This window comes from Hippocampus zosterae, chromosome 8 (genome assembly GCF_025434085.1).
Source record: "Hippocampus zosterae strain Florida chromosome 8, ASM2543408v3, whole genome shotgun sequence".
NCBI classification, from domain to species: Eukaryota; Metazoa; Chordata; class Actinopteri; order Syngnathiformes; family Syngnathidae; genus Hippocampus; species Hippocampus zosterae.
Window position 1 is genome coordinate 11,979,344 of NC_067458.1, and position 22,603 is coordinate 12,001,946.

Sequence of the window (22,603 nt, forward strand, 5' to 3'; positions counted from 1 at the left end):
GAGTGTTTTGTTTGCCAGTACCATGTCAATGCCTGTTTTGTGATTCGGCACTGTTCATAATAAATCCGTTTCAAGCTTGTTGGTGCCATCACCATATGTCACTGTATGTGCAGTGTTCTTTCAGTGATGAATAGAGTCATGTTTGCACTATTTGGGCTATAACAAATTTACTGGACCATCAGTTTCGGAGATTTTCTTTTTTTCAATGGTCCAACAAAAATAAATATAAAATAACAAAGATTGTTGCGGAGCGGTGGCAATAGCAAAGGCAGAGTTGGCAGAATGTAGCTCACAAACATAAACATGGACACACATTGTCAGCAGTGGTTCTCGGAACACTAATTTAAGAATGCCGACTAAGGACGCCTTCTCTACATTACATAAGTTGATGTTAAATACTGTGCAGGGAACTCGTTTATGTAATCAGCTTGTAATTTGATTCCGAGACATTTTCTAGTTTCTGCTGTGTTGGTTCGCAAATGGGCTCAACACCCCCCGCGACCCTAGTGAGGATCAAGCGGCTCGGAATATGAATGAATGAATGAATGTCTGTGAAATGAGATGAGGTTCTACATACAGTAGTTGTGATCTGACTCTGCAGAGGCAGGCTAGACCTTGTTTTGGTATTTTCATAGAGCCAGCGGAGTGCGGCACATGTTAAAAAAGGATGTTTTGCGTTGTCGTCATGAACACAGCTAACTAGATTCTGTGCCAGTCGAAGCCGCTCCTTCATTTCCATTTCCTTTCATTTCCTTTTACATCGATGCATGGGAGTCACAGTGCTTCATATGGTGGAAGAATTAATTGGTTTGCTTGAGTCCATGATGGAGGTTGAAGCATACAAAGTATGTTAAAAAAATCATAGAGAGCAGACAGTTGTGGGTAGATGATGTCAACTTCACCTTGTGTGTGTCTGTGCACAACCACTCCAAGGCTTTGCCGCAGGCTTAGCAGTGATTTTAAAAGGACCGTATTTTCTGCAATATAAGGTGCACCTAAAATATTAAATTTTCTCAAAAGCCGACAGTGCGCCTCATAATCCGATGCGCCTATTTCTTGAACGTAGTAATTTAAATCTTCTGTGAAGCGCTTTGTTACAGCAGCACCTTGTGTGCAGGGATGGCCGTTTGAAAGTGCTCTACAAATATAGTTGAGTTGAGTTGAGCTACAGCGGTTGTGAAAGCTCTATGTAAATAAAACTGTATTTGGTTGAATTGTATTACCTTGAGCATGCATAGTGGATGCATAACGCAACTGCAGCCACTATTGTCGCTTCTATTCTATGCACATTATTATGCGGTGCACCCTACATATGAAAACAGTTTTAAAATAGGCCATTCATTGAAGGTCAAATCAAGTCAAGTCAACAGTATTTATAGAGCACTTTCAAACAGCCATCGCTGCATACAAAGTGCTGTACATGGAGCAATTTAACATGCACAATAAACAGTAAGACAAATCGGTAATAAAGGCCGTAGAAAGCACCAAACAGTAAAACCAAGAACAAATGCTGAGTCGAATGCCAAAGAATATAAGTGTGTTTTGAGGAGGGTTTTGAAGATGGGCAGCGAGGAGGCTTGCCGAACGTTCAGTGGGAGGTCATTCCAGAGATAGGGACCAGCAGCAGAAAAGGCTCGATCCCCTCTGAGCCTCAGTTTAGTTCTTGGTACTTCTAATAATGTCTGGTCGACCGACCTGAGGCGCCGGGCAGGTGTGCAGGGGCGGATGAGCTCAGAGAGGTAAGGTGGCGCGAGATTATTCAGAGATTTGAAAACAAATAAGAGGATCTTGAAAATAACTCTAAAATGAATGGTGAGCCAATGAAGGGATGCCAGAGTAGGAGTTATGTGCTCCCTCTTACGAGTACCAGTCAAGAGGCGAGCAGCGGCATTCTGGACCAACTGAAGGCGCTTAATGGAGGACTGGCTGAATCCAAAGTAAAGGGCATTCCAGTAATCGAGCCGGGATGTGACAAAGGCATGAATTACTGTCTCAAAGTGTTCATGTGAGAGGAGAGGTTTTATTTTGGCCAGCTGTCTCAGGTGAAAGAAGCTGTATTTAACAACGGCACCAATTTGCCGATCAATTTTGAAATTACTGTCCAGTTTAAGGCCCAAGTTTGAGACTGTTGACTTAAGATAAGGAGACAGGGGGGCCAAGTCTACAGGATGGGATGTACAAGGGCCACTGGAACCAAACAATATCACCTCTGTCTTCTTTTCATTGAACGTCAAGAAATTTTGTACCATCCAGGTTTTGATTTCTTCCAGACAGGATAGGAGTGGCCTTAATGAGAAGGTGTCTTTCTTGCTCATTGGGACATAGATCTGGCAGTCATCTGCATAGCAGTGGAAGGGAATACCATGTTTCCTTAAGATGGAACCCAATGGGAGCAGATACAGCGAGAACAGCAGAGGCCCCAGAATTGAGCCCTGTGGAACACCACATGACAGGGGAGCAGTGCGTGACCCAGAGCAGCCAAGGCTGACACAAAAATTTCTGTCAGCTAAATAGGACCTAAACCACTCAAGAGCACTGCCGCGAATGCCCACCAAGTGCTGCAAACGAGTCAGCAGAATACTGTGATACACTGTATCAAATGCTGCAGTTAAGTCCAATAAAACTTGACACACGTGGTCTCCAGAGTCATTTGCCAGGAAGGTCCGCCTTATACTCCGAAGCGCCTTACAGTGCAGAAAATACGTTAAAATAAAGAGGATGATAACAATAATGTGATCCCTTAATTGATTTCTACAATGATTCAAAGAGTTCAATGCACGCTGATGTCATATTTACGAAGGATATACACAACATCCACCACACATGTCCGCTGAGCTCAGACTCCGTCTGCCTGTCTCCCAATCAAATGTAACAAAATCACATTAGACTATATGCACCGTGAATTTGACGTAGGTTCAAGCTGGCATCAAGTTTTAATTGTCAAAGGAAATGTTCTCAGTACACCAGAAAGCCCACCATAGCGCTCAGCAGTCCGCCAAACGAGGCATGCACCCGGATGAAAATCCAGGTCCGCCAGTTTTATGCTCGACCGCAGCTGTACCGTCTATGTATGTGTATTAGTGGTACAACCAGTTTATTTTCCTGATGGAAAAAGGGTGGCGTTAATTTTGAGGGTGGCATTTAATTGTCAGTGGACCACTATTGAAGGAAGAATGGAAATGTAATTTGTTTGCCTGTACATGTGCCCTGTGATTGGCTGGCAAGGTATTCCCCGTCTCTGGCCCCAAGTCAGTTGGGATAGACGCAGCTGTCATCATCATCATCATCATCAAAATAATTGGTTTATACTGTATATTATACATTTATATGTCTTCAAGTATTTGTGCGTCAACAATTAAAGTTGCATTTATTTATTTGAGTTTTTTGTTTTGTTGGTTCAGTCATCAGGGTGTCCCCCGCCTACTGCCCGGAGACGGCTGGGATGGGCTCCAGCACCCCCGCGACCCTAGTGAGGATCAAGCGGTACGGAAGATGAATGAATGAATGAATGGTTCAGTCAGTTTCATTCCATGGTCTTTATACAAGCTGTAGTAAAAGATTTTAGTTAAGTGTGGGGAAAATGCATTTATAAGTTTAATACAGTAAGGTTGTTGCCTAATTTTTCAATCACAACCACAACTAAGACAGTACATGGTTCAACAACACACAAACATGCAGGAATCTAGAGTTTACCAAATGCAAGTCCCACAGGTGAAGGTGTTAAAAAATAAAATGGTCGAATGATTATTGAAGGTGTTAACAAGGGAAAAGTCGAGGTGGTTGTTTAGAGTGAATACCCATCTCCATAACTACCATTCTGTAAAGGTAAACTCTTTGACTTACCTCTTTTTGTGCTCCCAAAAGTCAAACTATATTTTCGAATTAAAACTTGCCTCCCAGTAATACAATAAACTAAAGTTTGGCATTTGAACATTAAGATGTTACCAACGAGTTGCAGTAACCTCCAGAGATTTTTAATCTCAGCCAACGTGATGCTACCGTAATGATAAAAATCGGTGTGCCTATTCGTTGGCAATCAGTGTTGCAGCAACAGTCCACTCGGCTCCACGCTTGGGGCTTTACTTTAATGATATCATATTCAAATTATATCTGAGTAGATATCATCATCAAATTATATCTGAGAAAGGAAAAACTTGCAACATGTGTCGGTCGCATCGGATAATGCCCCTCATCACAACTCTCCTGCTAATTACAGGTAATTACTTTTACTCACTTATTCACCGATTGCTTTGCCTGAAGCAGCATGTGCTTTCCAGAGATCTCGCTTTCTCTTTTATGTCAAGGATAATAGAACCTGGTGTGATCATCATTACACCACTGAATGGTGTGTGTGTGTGTGTATATATATATATATAGATATATATACACACACACACAGAGTACATCCACATCTACATATTTCTACTTAACTCATTCACTCCCAAAGACGTATTTAGATGTCTTTTCAGACGCCACACATTTAATCCCAGTTCCTCATTTTATATTGACTGTACTTGAAAAGGGTCTGAAATGGTAAAGACACTGTCAGCTACCCATGTCGCATTTAGTCTGTGTCACTTGTTAAAACTTGTCCATATACTTTTCAAGTGTCATTCCCAGCCTGTCTTCTCATTTGTTTGCCACTCATGCAATTGTAGATTTAGCTGCACAGCGGCACAGTGAACTGTCATGTAACCAGGGCGAAAGCGGTCCATCCCATGAGTCCATGCAAGCTGTTTTTGATTTACAAGCTTTCCGACCAGTGGTCAACCTGAGCAATCCCACTGTGACCAACATCTCCTTCACACTGTATGCCGTGCTCGGGGTGGTGAGTTTATACTTTAACTAGTTTTGAAATCAGAAGCCAGTCATGGCCAAGAGTGGTTATTCAACTAGTTTTCATTTTATGTGCTGACAAAATGTGTGCAGCATCTCATTTTTCAGTGTTGCAAGGAACCTGAAATTGGCATGCATTCGTTTGCCTTCACAGGCCACATTAAATGTTAACTTGGCGCGGCTATGGCCCACAGGCCTTCAGTTTGACACCTACAATTTAGCAAATCAGTCAGGAAGACCATAGCTGACTTTCATATTGTGTAATTATCATCATTATTCATATTACAATTTGAATCAGCCTCCTCCAGCATGATGGAGGAAGATGTCATCATAATCACAGGACCTTTCTCTTTGTGTTGTTGTTGTCGTTTTAAGAATGAGAAGACACAAATTCTTACAACATTCTTGTGGCTGAGACTGGTATGTAACCTCCTCATTTTTGGCAAAATAGTGTGAATGTATTTTCGTGAAAAAAATCAAAAAGTCAGTTTTATTTACCTTTATTTATTGAATTATTAGTAATTTAATAATAATATGCATATAATACATACATACATACATACATCTTCCGAGCCGCTTGATCCTCACGAGGGTCGCGGTGGGTGCTGGATCCTATCCCAGCTGTCTCCGGGCAGTAGGCGGGGGACACCCTGAATCGGTTGCCAGCCAATCGCAGGGCACACAGAAACGAACAACCATTCGCACTAACACTCACACCTAGGGACAATTTAGAGCGTTCAATCAGCCTGCCACGCATGTTTTTGGAATGTGGGAGGAAACCGGAGCACCCGGAGAAAACCCACGCCGGCCCGGGGAGAACATGCAAACTCCACACAGGGAGGTCGGAGCTGGAATCGAACCCGGTACCTCTGCACTGTGAAGCCCACGTGCTAACCACTGGACTACCGGGCCGCCCCTGCATATAATATCATGGGCTAAATATAAATAAAGAATACAAGCTGTATAATATTAAAAGATACGCCAACGTGGGGTAGACTGTCGTATTTATTATTATTCTGTGATTCTTTAATTTTGTACTTCAAGCATTATCTTCTTGCTTTACAATAAAGCTCTCACGACAGGAATTGAATGGCGATCTATTCAGGAAGCGCTAACGCTGAAGTCATTACACCGCTGCTTACTTTTTTTTTTTGCAGTACTGGCATCATGAGTTTCTTGTTTGGGATCCTGACAAGTGTGATGGAGTCTCCAGGATTTCGCTCCCTGTGAACAAACTCTGGTCTCCAGATATCATCATCTATGAGTTGTGCGTTTCCTTTTGCGCGAGTTGCCGACGTGTACTTGCATAACGTAAGGATATCGAGCATTGGTGTGCGATTCAACGTAAATATAATTCCAATTCAATAAAGCTGCTTATCAACTCAGGAACAACACCTTCAGTATGACCCGGGAGTTTTATGAAAAGTTCAGGTGTTATTATTTACTCATGAAGGATGTTTATTGTTGCTTATTGTTTATTGTGTGTATTGTTGCACACCCCAAAAATGATCAGAAATTCAAATATGCTGCACCTCCTAGAAAGAAATGAAAAGCTCTTAAATCTCATTTACGTTTTCTGGCGTACCCAATGAATTGGCCTATAAGTGGATATCGCTCTCATATATCTCATGGATCTTCTCATCAACTAAATGTGTTTTTCCGTCTACCCACCACCTTCCGCGGTCCAGCGTTGACGACGACGTCTCCCAAGCTTGTCCATACGTCTACATCAACCACACAGGTCACGTTCGCTGGGACAGGATGCTGCGTCTCGTCTCAGCCTGCAACCTGGAGATCTTCAGTTTTCCTTTTGATGTGCAAAATTGCACTTTTACCTTTGGCTCCTACATGCACACCAGTAAGAAAATACAGAATGCGGTTATAGGCTGGCAAACCATTCTAAATTGTTTTTTCTCCAGTTCGTGACGTGAGGGTTAGCCCGGCGCTGACCTTCGAGGAGATGTCCAAGAACTCGAAGCGTTACCTGGAAGCCAGTGGAGAGTGGGAACTGGTGGACATACTGGGAGAAACCTCCATCTTGCAGTTTGGGATTGACGAATGGGACATCATTACTTTTTGGGTGAGTGAAAACGGTACTTCATCTCATGAGGAAAATATCATTTTTCCGTTCAAAGCTCCTTTTCCATGTCGTTCAGGTGGTGATAAAGCGACGTCCAATGCTCTACGTGGTCAACCTGCTCATCCCCAGCTCCTTCCTCATGCTTATTGACATCCTGTCATTCTACCTGCCCCCCCACAGCGTGGACCGGGCCTCCTTCAAGATGACCCTCATCCTGGGCTATACCGTCTTCCTGCTCATTATGAATGACCTGCTGCCCAGCACCGCTAATGGAACACCCATCATAGGTCAGAGGCTGTGATACGTTTAGGTGTCAAACTCAGGTCCTGGAGGGCCGCTTGTCCTGCATGTTTTCCAAGTCTCTCTGTTGCAACACAACTGATTCAAATGAACAGGTTCAATGTCAGGCTTGCGCAGAGCTTGCTAATTAGTTGATCATTTGAATCAGGTGTGTTGCAACAGGGAGACTGTTGCAACACACCTGTGAATTTAAAAGGATTTGAAAATCATTGTATTTTGTTTTTCTTTACATTTTACAGGTCACAAATTCATTGGGCTTGGGGTTTGTAAATGTTTGAAAGCTACAAGTTCTGTAGTTGAAATGCAAATGTGTTGATTTCGGACCCCTTCTCCTAATTAAAATGGAAAATATGTCTTTATAAATTCACTCGGGAGGCCCGGTAGTCCAGTGGTTAGCACGTCGACTTCACAGTGCAGAGGTACCGGGTTCAATTCCTGTGTGGAGTTTGCATGTTCTCCCCGTGCTTGCGTGCGTTTTCTCCTGGTCCTCCGGTTTTCTCCAACATTCCAAAAACATGCATAGTAGGCTTATTGAACACTCCAAATTGTCTCTAGGTCTGAGTGTGAGCGTGAATGGTTGTTCGTTTCTGTGTGCCCTGCGATTGGCTGGCAACCGGTTCAGGGTGTCCCCCGCCTACTGCCCGAAGACAGCTGGGATAGGCTCCAGCATCCCCCACGACTTGAGTGAGGATAAAGCAGTTCGGATAATGGATGGATACATTCACTCAATGATTGAAGAGTCATTCAAATGCAACGCAATGTGCATACAACACATTATATTTGAAATATTATATTACCTTACATACAGTTAGAGCCGCCCGCTCCTGAGCACGACGACACCCTCACTTTCTTACTCGTCAATGTGTATTCCTGACTGCAGGTATCTACTTCTCAGTGTGTCTTGCCCTAATGGTGATCAGTCTGCTGGAGACCGTCGTCATTACGAACGTTCTCCACAACAACTCCATGAAACATCTAGCGGTCCCACGGTGGGTGAGGGTGGTGGTGCTTCAACATGTCGCCAACCTCATCTGTTACCGCTGGGAAGAGGAGCCACAGCCTCCCTCAGTGATTCAGGAAAAATCTTCTGAAGCGCAGCGTCCAATTACCCAATCCGAAAGCGGGACTTCGGCCGAAAACCCAATCAGCAATGAAGGTGAACACATTTCGTCCTTTTTTTTTGCCAAATTGGAGGCACATATTTCCGACTGTTCAGTGACCCAAAAACGTACTTTACCAGGCACAGCCGCGATGGCCGAGCTCCAGCAGATCTGTCAGCACCTGGGCGAGCTCCGTGTTCACCTGACTTCCATGCAGAAGGAGAATGAGCTGCAAGAGCAATGGTGCCACGTCGGCTACGTCCTGGACTTCCTGCTCTTCCGCATCTATCTCCTGCTCATCTCCTGCTACGCCCTGGTCATCATCTCCATGTGGTGCATCTGGATCAGCCCAGCTTAGCCCGCTGCCCCACACACACACAAAATCACCCCTGATGTTAATACACTAGTGTAAACATGGCGTTCTGATTCATATTGCCGATGTGGAATATGTGTTAAGCAGTAAAAGCCACCTGTTTTTATCCATCTCGGGGGGCAGCCATTTTGCCACCAACTGAAATGACATCACAGTCGCTCAGGTAACGACCAATCAACGCTTGTTGTTAAATAGCTATCATCATCATATTTGGCTTTGTTTTTAAAGATAAGATTAAGGATTTGTGGAAAGGTACAAGAATAGGACGAGTATATGTTTGGCTCGAGTTCAGGCTCAATTTTTGATAGCTGCATTGCCTGCATTGCCTCATTTGTAAGCTTGTTAACGAGTCATCTTGCTTGAAATACATTTTTCTTTTTCCCTGACATTGTAGACTCTTCTTTCTCAATATTTGACCATGATCAAGAAATTATTTTTTGTTCAGTTTCCCTGTGCAGCCCTTCAACAAATGCCCAACAGTGCACGGTTGGAGATCCTTTTGTTGCGCTTTCGGCCTTTTCCTGAAATAATTCCGTCCGTGTGTGTGTGTGTGTGTGTGTCAGGAAGCTGTAGGTTATTACTATTAAATCTGATGCCTGTCAGACATTTTCAACATGTGCCATAAGTGCAGCAAACAAACACAAACCCGCATGAACAGTCTGGTCATTCTTTTATTGTCAATAAAATTATGTGACAATGATAAAATAACACAAATAACAATCATCGAAACAATTTAAATTTCAATACTTACAAAATAATGTCATCTGTAGGTCACATTCAATCAGACATACGAGAGTGGTAGGTGCTGAAACTACAGCATAAGCAGAAGAAGCTATCTGATGGAAATTCATGTTAACTTTGTCTATGTGATGCTAGCAGACAGACTTCATTTTGGACGAATTGTACTTTGGTCTCTTTCAGGTGGGCCCACAAATAGGACCCAGCAAGTCAGCGTGAGTTTGGAATGGTAAAAGATGGAGAATTTTTTTTTAACACGCACGCACACGCACACACACACACACACACACACACACACACACACACACACACACACACACACACACACACACACACACACACACACACACACACACACACACACACACACACACACACACACACACACACACACACACACACACACACACACACACACACACACACACACACACACACACACACACACACACACACACACACACACACACACACACACACACACACACACACACACACACACACACACACACACACACACACACACACACACACACACACACACACACACACACACACACACACACACACACACACACACACACACACACACACACACACACACACACACACACACACACACACACACACACACACACACACACACACACACACACACACACACACACACACACACACACACACACACACACACACACACACACACACACACACACACACACACACACACACACACACACACACACACACACACACACACACATACGTGTTTTAGTGCATTTTCAGGACGTCCGTTTGTTCACCCGACATATGGGTACATGCCTTTCCCGTGGTCCTACAGGCTCCAAAAAAATATGGTAACCATGAAAAAAAATCAGGAAGACAGCCATCTACTCAGATTTTGGCTAGGACGTAATTTTTTTTTGATTTATGACAAAACTACTACATATGAGGACATTGACAGGTTTTTGTGTATTATGGAGACAGTCCCCTCAAACACACTACCATTTCTTGTTTTTGTGAATTTTGAGCCCCCTAGATACACATCATTTTCAAGTATATATGACTTATGAAGACCAGCTAAGAGTAAAGTGTGTATTTTTAAATTGACTCATGTTACATACTAACAGTATATGTTAGGCACATGTGTCCAATTGTCATGCTCGGGCATGGGGAGAACTCTACAAAGGAAGGAAGCCCAGATTCAAACATTCAAATATCAATTGCTGAACTGTGAGGCGAATGTGCCAAACAGTCGTTACACCCGTCATCCCTCAAATATTCACATTAACAATACAAGATAGTAAAATAAGCTGTGAAGAAGAAGAGACGGTTAAATATGTGGTCAGTCCACTTTCTTATTTTTTAATTGCTGACAAATATGAAATTATGAACACAGAAAACATGCCACCTCCTCTCCATGACACAAAGCACTGCAATAGATGAGGGTTGTTTGAACTGAAGAAGATTATGTCAAAATGTGAATACTGCGATGAAGAATTTTTAATGAATCTGGCCATATATTGTGCCATGTGTGTAGCAACTTCTTTAGCTACCGTTAGACAAAAGCAACTTTTATAAAAGTATTGAAATTCTTGAAATAGGATGAATTCAAATGTTTTAGGGTTTTTCCGAAATATCACCTCAAACCTAATAAGCCTATCTTTTGTGAGAAGTTTGTATATCGTACGTACGTTTATATACAGCAGGGGTATCCAAGGTCGGTCCTCAAGGGCCGCTGTCTTTTTGTTTTCCAGCTCTCCCAGGATGTTCTAATGCTGCATCAGAGCTGACTGATGAACTGATCATCTGAAACAGGTGTGATGCAGCCGGGAGAGCTGGAAAACAGGCACGACAGTGGCCCTCCAGGCCCAGATCGGGACATGCCTGATATACAGTATAATTTACATGTTCATACATCTTCAAGGATTTTCCAAATTGCTCTTGAAGATCATGAAACAACAAACGTGAAACACAGTATTAAACAACAAATATGAAATCCATAATTGACCATCCCACCCTAAATGCACCATTGCTATTGCTTTAGTTAACTTGAACTGAAATGTACCCAGACGTGCTCGCATTTCAATGGACTAGCCATTCATTTCCCTTTTTAATGCAGTTATATCCTGTTGTGGATGTAGTTTTTGATGGACACCCAGCCTCTGTCTTTCAGAGCTGCTGGCTCTGCGTGGAGACAGGACTCACAGCTCGTTTTACCTGAAACTTTATGGCTTGTTATGAAATCAAACATATGTCGCTCAACAGCCTTCACTTCATCATCTGTCCACGTGCGTCTCTTATTCCCACCTGTAAAAGAAGGCATTATTTATTAAAAATGGAAAAATAAAATAATCAAGATATTCCAGGAAATAATGAGAATTTTAAAAATTTGAGAATTTTGAGAATTTATCTCTCATTCCATTCATGGTCTCCAGACGGTTCAGTCAGGTCACTTGGTGTCTGGAACATAACATTACAGTGTCAAAATATTCAGCATTCTTCATTCTGACCAGTTAAGAAATGAATAAATATTAATTATCATTGAGCATTGCTCACGGGAGAGTTTGGGATGAATATACCACACTATAGAAAGTTAACACTGTTCAGTTCTGTGGAACAGCAATATGGGGACATTCGAACACAGGCTCTCCAGAGTTAGGTTAAGACAAACGTCATGTCACCTGAAACACACTCAGGTTTTTCAGGTCTGAAGAAATATGAGGACATGACGACTGAAATCATGGAGAGTCTATGTTTCTGACTTATAACTTCTCCTGTGTTTGTCAAAGAAAGCTGAAAACTCAAACCTAGTATATCATGATAAGAAGTAGTAACCTGTTGTAAGAATGAAGTGGATCTCTCACTCCATTCATGGTCTCCAGAGGGTTCAGTCAGGTCACTTGGTGCCTGCAACATAACATTACGGTGTCAAAATATTCAGCATTCTTCATTCTGACCAGTTAAGAAATGAATAAACATTAATTTTCATTGAACATTGCTCACGGGAGAGTTTGGGATGAATATACCACACTATAGAAAGTTAACACTGTTCAGTTCTGTGGAACAGCAATATGGGGACATTCGAACACAGGCTCTCCAGAGTTAGGTTAAGGCAAATGTCATGTCACCTGAAACACACTCTGGTTTTTCAGGTCTAAAGAAATATGAGGACATGACGACTGAAATCATGGAGAGTCCATGTTTCTGATTCATAACTTCTCCTGTGTTTTTCAAAGAAAGCTGAAAACTCAAACCTAGTATATCATGACAAGAAGTAGTAACCTGTTGTAAGGATGAAGTGTATCTATCATTCCATTCATGGTCTCCAGAGGGTTCAGTCAGGTCACTTGGTGTCTGCAACATAACATTACGGTGTCAAAATATTCAGCATTCTTCATTTTGACCAGTTAAGAAATGAATAAATATTAATTATCATTGAACATTGCTCACAGGAGTTTGGGATGAATATACCACACTATAGAAAGTTAACACTGTTCAGTTCTGTGGAACAGCAATATGGGGACATTCGAACACAGGTTCTCCAGAGTTAGGTTAAGACAAAAGTCATGTCACCTGAAACACACTCAGGTTTTTCAGGTCTGAAGAAATATGAGGACATGACGACTGAAATCATGGAGAGTCTATGTTTCTGACTTATAACTTCTCCTGTGTTTGTCAAAGAAAGCTGAAAACTCAAACCTAGTATATCATGACAAGAAGTAGTAACCTGTTGTAAGGATGAAGTGTAACTATCATTCCCTTCATGGTCTCCAGAGGGTTCAGTCAGGTCACTTGGTGTCTGCAACATAACATTACGGTGTCAAAATATTCAGCATTCTTCATTTTGACCAGTTAAGAAATGAATAAATATTAATTATCATTGAACATTGCTCACAGGAGAGTTTGGGATGAATATACCACACTATAGAAAGTTAACACTGTTCAGTTCTGTGGAACAGCAATATGGGGACATTCGAACACAGGTTCTCCAGAGTTAGGTTAAGACAAAAGTCATGTCACCTGAAACACACTCAGGTTTTTCAGGTCTGAAGAAATATGAGGACATGACGACTGAAATCATGGAGAGTCTATGTTTCTGACTTATAACTTCTCCTGTGTTTGTCAAAGAAAGCTGAAAACTCAAACCTAGTATATCATGATAAGAAGTAGTAACCTGTTGTAAGAATGAAGTGGATCTCTCACTCCATTCATGGTCTCCGGAGGGTTCAGTCAGGTCACTTGGTGTCTGCAACATAACATTACGGTGTCAAAATATTCAGCATTCTTCATTCTGACCAGTTAAGAAATGAATAAACATTAATTTTCATTGAACATTGCTCACGGGAGAGTTTGGGATGAATATACCACACTATAGAAAGTTAACACTGTTCAGTTCTGTGGAACAGCAATATGGGGACATTCGAACACAGGCTCTCCAGAGTTAGGTTAAGACAAAAGTCATGTCACCTGAAACACACTCAGGTTTTTCAGGTCTGAAGAAATATGAGGACATGACGACTGAAATCATGGAGAGTCCATGTTTCTGATTTATAACTTCTCCTGTGTTTGTCAAAGAACATTGAAAATTCAAACCTAGTATATCATGATAAGAAGTAGTAACCTGTTGTAAGGATGAAGTGGATCTCTCACTCCATTCTTGGTTTCCAGAGGGTTCAGTCAGGTACCTGTCACTTGATGTCTGCAACATAACAACATTACGGTGTCAAATGTTTCAGCATTCTTCATTCTGACCAGTTAAGAAATGAATAAATATTAATTATGGAACATTGCTCACGGGAGGGTTTGGCATGAATATACCACACGATAGAAAGTTAACACTGTTCAGTTCTGTGGAACAGCAATATGTGGACATTCGAACACAGGCTCTCCAGAGTTAGGTTAAGACAAAAGTCATGTCACCTGAAACACACTCAGGTTTTTCTGGTCTGAAGAAATATGAGGACATGACGACTGAAATCATGGAGAGTCTATGTTTGTGATTTATAACTTCTCCTGTGTTTGTCAAAGAAAGCTGAAAACTCAAACCTAGTATATCATGATAAGAAGTAATAACCTGTTGTAAGGATGTAGTGGATCTCTCACTCCATTCTTGGTCTCCAGAGGGTTCAGTCAGGTACCTGTCATTTGGTGTCTGCAACATAACAACATTACGGTGTCAAAATATTCAGCATTCTTCATTCTGACCAGTTAAGAAATGAATAAACATTATTTCTCATTGAACATTGCTCACAGGAGAGTTTGGGAATAATGTACCACACTATAGAAAGTTAACACTGTTCAGCTCTGTGGAAGAGCAATATGGGGACATTCAGCCACAGCATCTCCAGAGTTAGGTTAAGACAAAAGTCATGACACCTGAAACACACTCAGGTTTTTCAGGTCTAAAGAAATATGAGGACATGACGACTGAAATCATGGAGAGTCTATGTTTCTGAATTATAACTTCTCCTGTGTTTGTCAAAGAAAGCTGAAAACTGAAACCTAATATATAATGATAAGACGTAGTAACCTGTTTAAGGAAGAAGTGGATCTTCCACTCCTTTCTTGATCTTCAGAGGGTTTCATCAGGATCGGAACACTTAATGTCTGCAACATAGCAACAGTGCAGTGTCAGAAATATTCAAATTTATTCATCCTGATTAGTTAATAAATGAATAAACATTGTTTTTCATTGAACATCGCTCACAGGAGGGTTTGGGATTAATATAAGACACTATAGAAAGTTAACACTGTTCAGCTCTGTGTGACAGCAATATGGGGACATTCGAAAACAGGCTCTCCAGAGTTAGGTTAAGACAAAAGTCATGTCACCTGAAACACACTCAGGTTTTTCAGGTCTGAAGAAATATGAGGACATGACGACTGAAATCATGGAGAGTCTATGTTTGTGATTTATAACTTCTCCTGTGTTTGTCAAAGAAAGCTGAAAACTCAAACCTAGTATATCATGATAAGAAGTAATAACCTGTTGTAAGGATGTAGTGGATCTCTCACTCCATTCTTGGTCTCCAGAGGGTTCAGTCAGGTACCTGTCATTTGGTGTCTGCAACATAACAACATTACAGTGTCAAAATATTCAGCATTCTTCATTCTGACCAGTTAAGAAATGAATAAACATTATTTCTCATTGAACATTGCTCACAGGAGAGTTTGGGAATAATGTACCACACTATAGAAAGTTAACACTGTTCAGCTCTGTGGAAGAGCAATATGGGGACATTCAGCCACAGCATCTCCAGAGTTAGGTTAAGACAAAAGTCATGTCACCTGAAACACACTCAGGTTTTTCAGGTCTGAAGAAATATGAGGACATGACGACTGAAATCATGGAGAGTCTATGTTTCTGACTTATAACTTCTCCTGTGTTTGTCAAAGAAAGCTGAAAACTCAAACCTAGTATATCATGACAAGAAGTAGTAACCTGTTGTAAGGATGAAGTGTATCTATCATTCCCTTCATGGTCTCCAGAGGGTTCAGTCAGGTCACTTGGTGTCTGCAACATAACATTACGGTGTCAAAATATTCAGCATTCTTCATTTTGACCAGTTAAGAAATGAATAAATATTAATTATCATTGAACATTGCTCACAGGAGAGTTTGGGATGAATATACCACACTATAGAAAGTTAACACTGTTCAGTTCTGTGGAACAGCAATATGGGGACATTCGAACACAGGTTCTCCAGAGTTAGGTTAAGACAAAAGTCATGTCACCTGAAACACACTCAGGTTTTTCAGGTCTGAAGAAATATGAGGACATGACGACTGAAATCATGGAGAGGCTATGTTTCTGACTTATAACTTCTCCTGTGTTTGTCAAAGAAAGCTGAAAACTCAAACCTAGTATATCATGATAAGAAGTAGTAACCTGTTGTAAGAATGAAGTGGATCTCTCACTCCATTCATGGTCTCCAGAGGGTTCAGTCAGGTCACTTGGTGTCTGCAACATAACATTACGGTGTCAAAATATTCAGCATTCTTCATTCTGACCAGTTAAGAAATGAATAAACATTAATTTTCATTGAACATTGCTCACGGGAGAGTTTGGGATGAATATACCACACTATAGAAAGTTAACACTGTTCAGTTCTGTGGAACAGCAATATGGGGACATTCGAACACAGGCTCTCCAGAGTTAGGTTAAGACAAAAGTCATGTCACCTGAAACACACTCAGGTTTTTCAGGTCTGAAGAAATATGAGGACATGACGACTGAAATCATGGAGAGTCCATGTTTCTGATTTATAACTTCTCCTGTGTTTGTCAAAGAAAGCTGAAAACTCAAACCTAGTATATCATGATAAGAAGTAATAACCTGTTGTAAGGATGTATTGGATCTCTCACTCCATTCTTGGTCTCCAGAGGGTTCAGTCAGGTACCTGTCATTTGGTGTCTGCAACATAACAACATTACGGTGTCAAAATATTCAGCATTCTTCATTCTGACCAGTTAAGAAATGAATAAACATTATTTCTCATCGAACATTGCTCACAGGAGAGTTTGGGAATAATGTACCACACTATAGAAAGTTAACACTGTTCAGCTCTGTGGAAGAGCAATATGGGGACATTCAGCCACAGCATCTCCAGAGTTAGGTTAAGACAAAAGTCATGACACCTGAAACACACTCAGGTTTTTCAGGTCTAAAGAAATATGAGGACATGACGACTGAAATCATGGAGAGTCCATGTTTCTGATTTATAACTTCTCCTGTGTTTGTCAAAGAAAGCTGAAAACTGAAACCTAATATATAATGATAAGACGTAGTAACCTGTTTAAGGAAGAAGTGGATCTTCCACTCCTTTCTTGATCTTCAGAAGGTTTCATCAGGATCGGAACACTTAATGTCTGCAACATAGCAACAGTGCAGTGTCAGAAATATTCAAATTTATTCATCCTGATTAGTTAATAAATGAATAAACATTGTTTTTCATTGAACATCGCTCACAGGAGGGTTTGGGATTAATATAAGACACTATAGAAAGTTAACACTGTTCAGCTCTGTGTGACAGCAATATGGGGACATTCGAAAACAGGCTCTCCAGAGTTAGGTTAAGACAAAAGTCATGTCACCTGAAACACACTCAGGTTTTTCAGGTCTGAAGAAATATGAGGACATGACGACTGAAATCATGGAGAGTCTATGTTTGTGATTTATAACTTCTCCTGTGTTTGTCAAAGAAAGCTGAAAACTCAAACCTAGTATATCATGATAAGAAGTAATAACCTGTTGTAAGGATGTAGTGGATCTCTCACTCCATTCTTGGTCTCCAGAGGGTTCAGTCAGGTACCTGTCATTTGGTGTCTGCAACATAACAACATTACGGTGTCAAAATATTCAGCATTCTTCATTCTGACCAGTTAAGAAATGAATAAACATTATTTCTCATTGAACATTGCTCACAGGAGAGTTTGGGAATAATGTACCACACTATAGAAAGTTAACACTGTTCAGCTCTGTGGAAGAGCAATATGGGGACATTCAGCCACAGCATCTCCAGAGTTAGGTTAAGACAAAAGTCATGTCACCTGAAACACACTCAGGTTTTTCAGGTCTGAAGAAATATGAGGACATGACGACTGAAATCATGGAGAGTCTATGTTTCTGACTTATAACTTCTCCTGTGTTTGTCAAAGAAAGCTGAAAACTCAAACCTAGTATATCATGACAAGAAGTAGTAACCTGTTGTAAGGATGAAGTGTATCTATCATTCCCTTCATGGTCTCCAGAGGGTTCAGTCAGGTCACTTGGTGTCTGCAACATAACATTACGGTGTCAAAATATTCAGCATTCTTCATTTTGACCAGTTAAGAAATGAATAAATATTAATTATCATTGAACATTGCTCACAGGAGAGTTTGGGATGAATATACCACACTATAGAAAGTTAACACTGTTCAGTTCTGTGGAACAGCAATATGGGGACATTCGAACACAGGTTCTCCAGAGTTAGGTTAAGACAAAAGTCATGTCACCTGAAACACACTCAGGTTTTTCAGGTCTGAAGAAATATGAGGACATGACGACTGAAATCATGGAGAGTCTATGTTTCTGACTTATAACTTCTCCTGTGTTTGTCAAAGAAAGCTGAAAACTCAAACCTAGTATATCATGATAAGAAGTAGTAACCTGTTGTAAGAATGAAGTGGATCTCTCACTCCATTCATGGTCTCCAGAGGGTTCAGTCAGGTCACTTGGTGTCTGCAACATAACATTACGGTGTCAAAATATTCAGCATTCTTCATTCTGACCAGTTAAGAAATGAATAAACATTAATTTTCATTGAACATTGCTCACGGGAGAGTTTGGGATGAATATACCACACTATAGAAAGTTAACACTGTTCAGTTCTGTGGAACAGCAATATGGGGACATTCGAACACAGGCTCTCCAGAGTTAGGTTAAGACAAAAGTCATGTCACCTGAAACACACTCAGGTTTTTCAGGTCTGAAGAAATATGAGGACATGACGACTGAAATCATGGAGAGTCCATGTTTCTGATTTATAACTTCTCCTGTGTTTGTCAAAGAAAGCTGAAAACTCAAACCTAGTATATCATGATAAGAAGTAATAACCTGTTGTAAGGATGTAGTGGATCTCTCACTCCATTCTTGGTCTCCAGAGGGTTCAGTCAGGTACCTGTCATTTGGTGTCTGCAACATAACAACATTACGGTGTCAAAATATTCAGCATTCTTCATTCTGACCAGTTAAGAAATGAATAAACATTATTTCTCATCGAACATTGCTCACAGGAGAGTTTGGGAATAATGTACCACACTATAGAAAGTTAACACTGTTCAGCTCTGTGGAAGAGCAATATGGGGACATTCAGCCACAGCATCTCCAGAGTTAGGTTAAGACAAAAGTCATGACACCTGAAACACACTCAGGTTTTTCAGGTCTAAAGAAATATGAGGACATGACGACTGAAATCATGGAGAGTCCATGTTTCTGATTTATAACTTCTCCTGTGTTTGTCAAAGAAAGCTGAAAACTGAAACCTAATATATAATGATAAGACGTAGTAACCTGTTTAAGGAAGAAGTGGATCTTCCACTCCTTTCTTGATCTTCAGAAGGTTTCATCAGGATCGGAACACTTAATGTCTGCAACATAGCAACAGTGCAGTGTCAGAAATATTCAAATTTATTCATCCTGATTAGTTAATAAATGAATAAACATTGTTTTTCATTGAACATCGCTCACAGGAGGGTTTGGGATTAATATAAGACACTATAGAAAGTTAACACTGTTCAGCTCTGTGTGACAGCAATATGGGGACATTCGAAAACAGGCTCTCCAGAGTTAGGTTAAGACAAAAGTCATGTCACCTGAAACACACTCAGGTTTTTCAGGTCTGAAGAAATATGAGGACATGACGACTGAAATCATGGAGAGTCTATGTTTGTGATTTATAACTTCTCCTGTGTTTGTCAAAGAAAGCTGAAAACTCAAACCTAGTATATCATGATAAGAAGTAATAACCTGTTGTAAGGATGTAGTGGATCTCTCACTCCATTCTTGGTCTCCAGAGGGTTCAGTCAGGTACCTGTCATTTGGTGTCTGCAACATAACAACATTACGGTGTCAAAATATTCAGCATTCTTCATTCTGACCAGTTAAGAAATGAATAAACATTATTTCTCATTGAACATTGCTCACAGGAGAGTTTGGGAATAATGTACCACACTATAGAAAGTTAACACTGTTCAGCTCTGTGGAAGAGCAATATGGGGACATTCAGCCACAGCATCTCCAGAGTTAGGTTAAGACAAAAGTCATGACACCTGAAACACACTCAGGTTTTTCAGGTCTAAAGAAATATGAGGACATGACGACTGAAATCATGGAGAGTCTATGTTTCTGATTTATAACTTCTCCTGTGTTTGTCAAAGAAAGCTGAAAACTGAAACCTAATATATAATGATAAGACGTAGTAACCTGTTTAAGGAAGAAGTGGATCTTCCACTCCTTTCTTGATCTTCAGAAGGTTTCATCAGGATCGGAACACTTAATGTCTGCAACATAGCAACAGTGCAGTGTCAGAAATATTCAAATTTATTCATCCTGATTAGTTAATAAATGAATAAACATTGTTTTTCATTGAACATCGCTCACAGGAGGGTTTGGGATTAATATAAGACACTATAGAAAGTTAACACTGTTCAGCTCTGTGTAACAGCAAGATGGGGACATTCGAAAACAGGCTCTCCAGAATTAGGTCCAGACAAAAATCATGTCACCTGAAACACACTCTGGTTTTTCAGGTCTAAAGAAATATGAGGACATGACGACTGAAATCATGGAGAGTCCATGTTTCTGATTTATAACTTCTCCCGTGTTTGTCAAAGAAAGCTGAAAACTCAAACCAAGTATATCATGACAAGAAGTAGTAACCTGTTGTAAGGATGAAGTGTATCTATCATTCCTTTCATGGTCTCCAGAGGGCTCAGTCAGGTCACTTGGTGTCTGCAACATAACATTACGGTGTCAAAATATTCAGCATTCTTCATTCTGACCAGTTAAGAAATGAATAAATATTAATTATCATTGAACATTGCTCACGGGAGAGTTTGGGATGAATATACCACACTATAGAAAGTTAACACTGTTCAGCTCTGAGTAACAGCAATATGGGGACATTCGAACAGAGGCTCTCCAGAGTTAGGTTAAGACAAAAGTCATGACACCTGAAAAACACTCGGGTTTTTCAGGTCTAAAGAAATATGAGGACATGACGACTGAAATCATGGAGAGTCCATGTTTCTGATTTATAACTTCTCCTGTGTTTGTCACTGAAAGCTGAAAACTCAAACCTAGTATATCATGATAAGAAGTAGTAACCTGTTGTAAGGATGAAGTGGATCTCTCACTCCCTTCTTGGTCTCCAGAAGGTTCAGTCAAGATCCCGTCACTTGGTGTCTGCAACATAACACCATTACGGTGTCAAAATATTCAGCGTTCTTCATTCTGACCAGTTAAGAAATCAATAAACATTATTTCTCATTGAACATCTCTCACAGGAGGGTTTGGGATTAATATACCACACTATAGAAAGTTAACACTGTTCGGCTCTGTGGAACATCAATATGGGGACATTCGAACACAGGCTCTCCAGTGTTAGGTCCAGACAAAAGTCATTTCACCTGTTCACACTCTGGTTTTTCAGCAACATTACAGTATCAGAAATATTCTAAAAAGTATTCTACAGTAACTGAAGAAGTATGAGGGCATGACTGAAATCATGAAAATCAACATTATAGCAACCATAGAGTGTCAGAAATATGTCGTAGTTACATGACTTTTGAATAAATTAAACTTCATACACAGCACAAGCCGGCTCTTTATGGTAGTTACCACTGTACAGCTCTTATAGCTAACAATTTCAGGACAACAGACATGACTGAGTTCAAATAATAAAGACAACACCCGAAACATACTCTTTCAGACTAAAACAATGTAATGACTGAAAAATAATTCCGGTGACCATTCGTTGTTTTCAACTAAGGAGAGACTTTTGATGGGCAGTACAAATTGCTGATAAAAATGTGGATTTGTCAAACAGCTACCACAGCCTTCTTCAATCAGGTGAAATAAGCATTATGAAGGAAGTTTAAAGGCATCTAATTTTCCTCGACTATTACGGATAGTATGCGTTTTTATGAATTGTGATATTTGGTGAAGCACAATATTTTAACAGAAGCCGAATAATTTCTATTTCTATTTTTTCATTCCAAGATATTCCTAGTTCTACATGGCAATACAATATTCTCAATAATTGAATGATAATGGCTGCTAAACATTTTCTTCAAAAGTACTTCAATTATTTTTGCTCCAATATGATCAATGGCATAAAAAAACATGCTGTTGTTTATTGTGACATTTTTGGGGTAAACACAATGTACGAATAAAATCTGTCACTGTGACAGGCTTTGGTTGCAGCTCTTGTCATGTGCTTGCGGTAGCCATAAGAATTAGATAGCAGGTAGATTGATAGCATACCTTTATAATCATTGATCCACTGGGCTTTCAAACAAGGCTTGTTGACTCCAGCTAAAAGGAGCAGCCTCAGATTGAGGGCTCAGTCCGGTTCTTCTTTGTGACATTATCACCACCAGTAAACATCTACAATGGAAAGTGAGAAGAAG

At 40.5% G+C, this 22,603-nt stretch overlaps 3 protein-coding genes across 6 annotated transcripts in view; all 3 read left to right on the top strand.

The window, feature by feature from the left end:
- The window catches only part of LOC127606362 (profilin-2-like), a 437,001-nt gene that overhangs the window by 315,171 nt on the left and 99,227 nt on the right, over positions 1-22,603 (top strand). The window lies entirely within an intron of this gene.
- The window catches only part of LOC127606306 (arf-GAP with coiled-coil, ANK repeat and PH domain-containing protein 2-like), a 395,843-nt gene that overhangs the window by 190,137 nt on the left and 183,103 nt on the right, over positions 1-22,603 (top strand). The gene's annotated exons all lie outside the window — the stretch shown is intronic.
- On the top strand, positions 4,703-8,674 carry LOC127606168 (5-hydroxytryptamine receptor 3A-like). Its single transcript, XM_052074251.1, has 8 exons — positions 4,703-4,828; positions 5,212-5,256; positions 5,994-6,103; positions 6,525-6,694; positions 6,756-6,916; positions 6,993-7,203; positions 8,097-8,372; positions 8,457-8,674. Exons 1-8 carry the CDS (start codon positions 4,727-4,729, stop codon positions 8,672-8,674), a joined length of 1,293 nt encoding a protein of 430 aa, XP_051930211.1. The 5' UTR covers positions 4,703-4,726.

Coding starts and splice junctions, on each gene's coding strand:
- LOC127606168 (XM_052074251.1), top strand. CDS start 4,727: ATGCAAGCTGTTTTTGATTTACAAGCTTTCCGACCAGTGGTCAACCTG. Junction 6,104..6,524: donor GATATCATCATCTATGAGTT/GTGCGTTTCCTT, acceptor TCCGCGGTCCAG/CGTTGACGACGACGTCTCCC. Junction 6,695..6,755: donor TGGCTCCTACATGCACACCA/GTAAGAAAATAC, acceptor TTTTTTCTCCAG/TTCGTGACGTGAGGGTTAGC.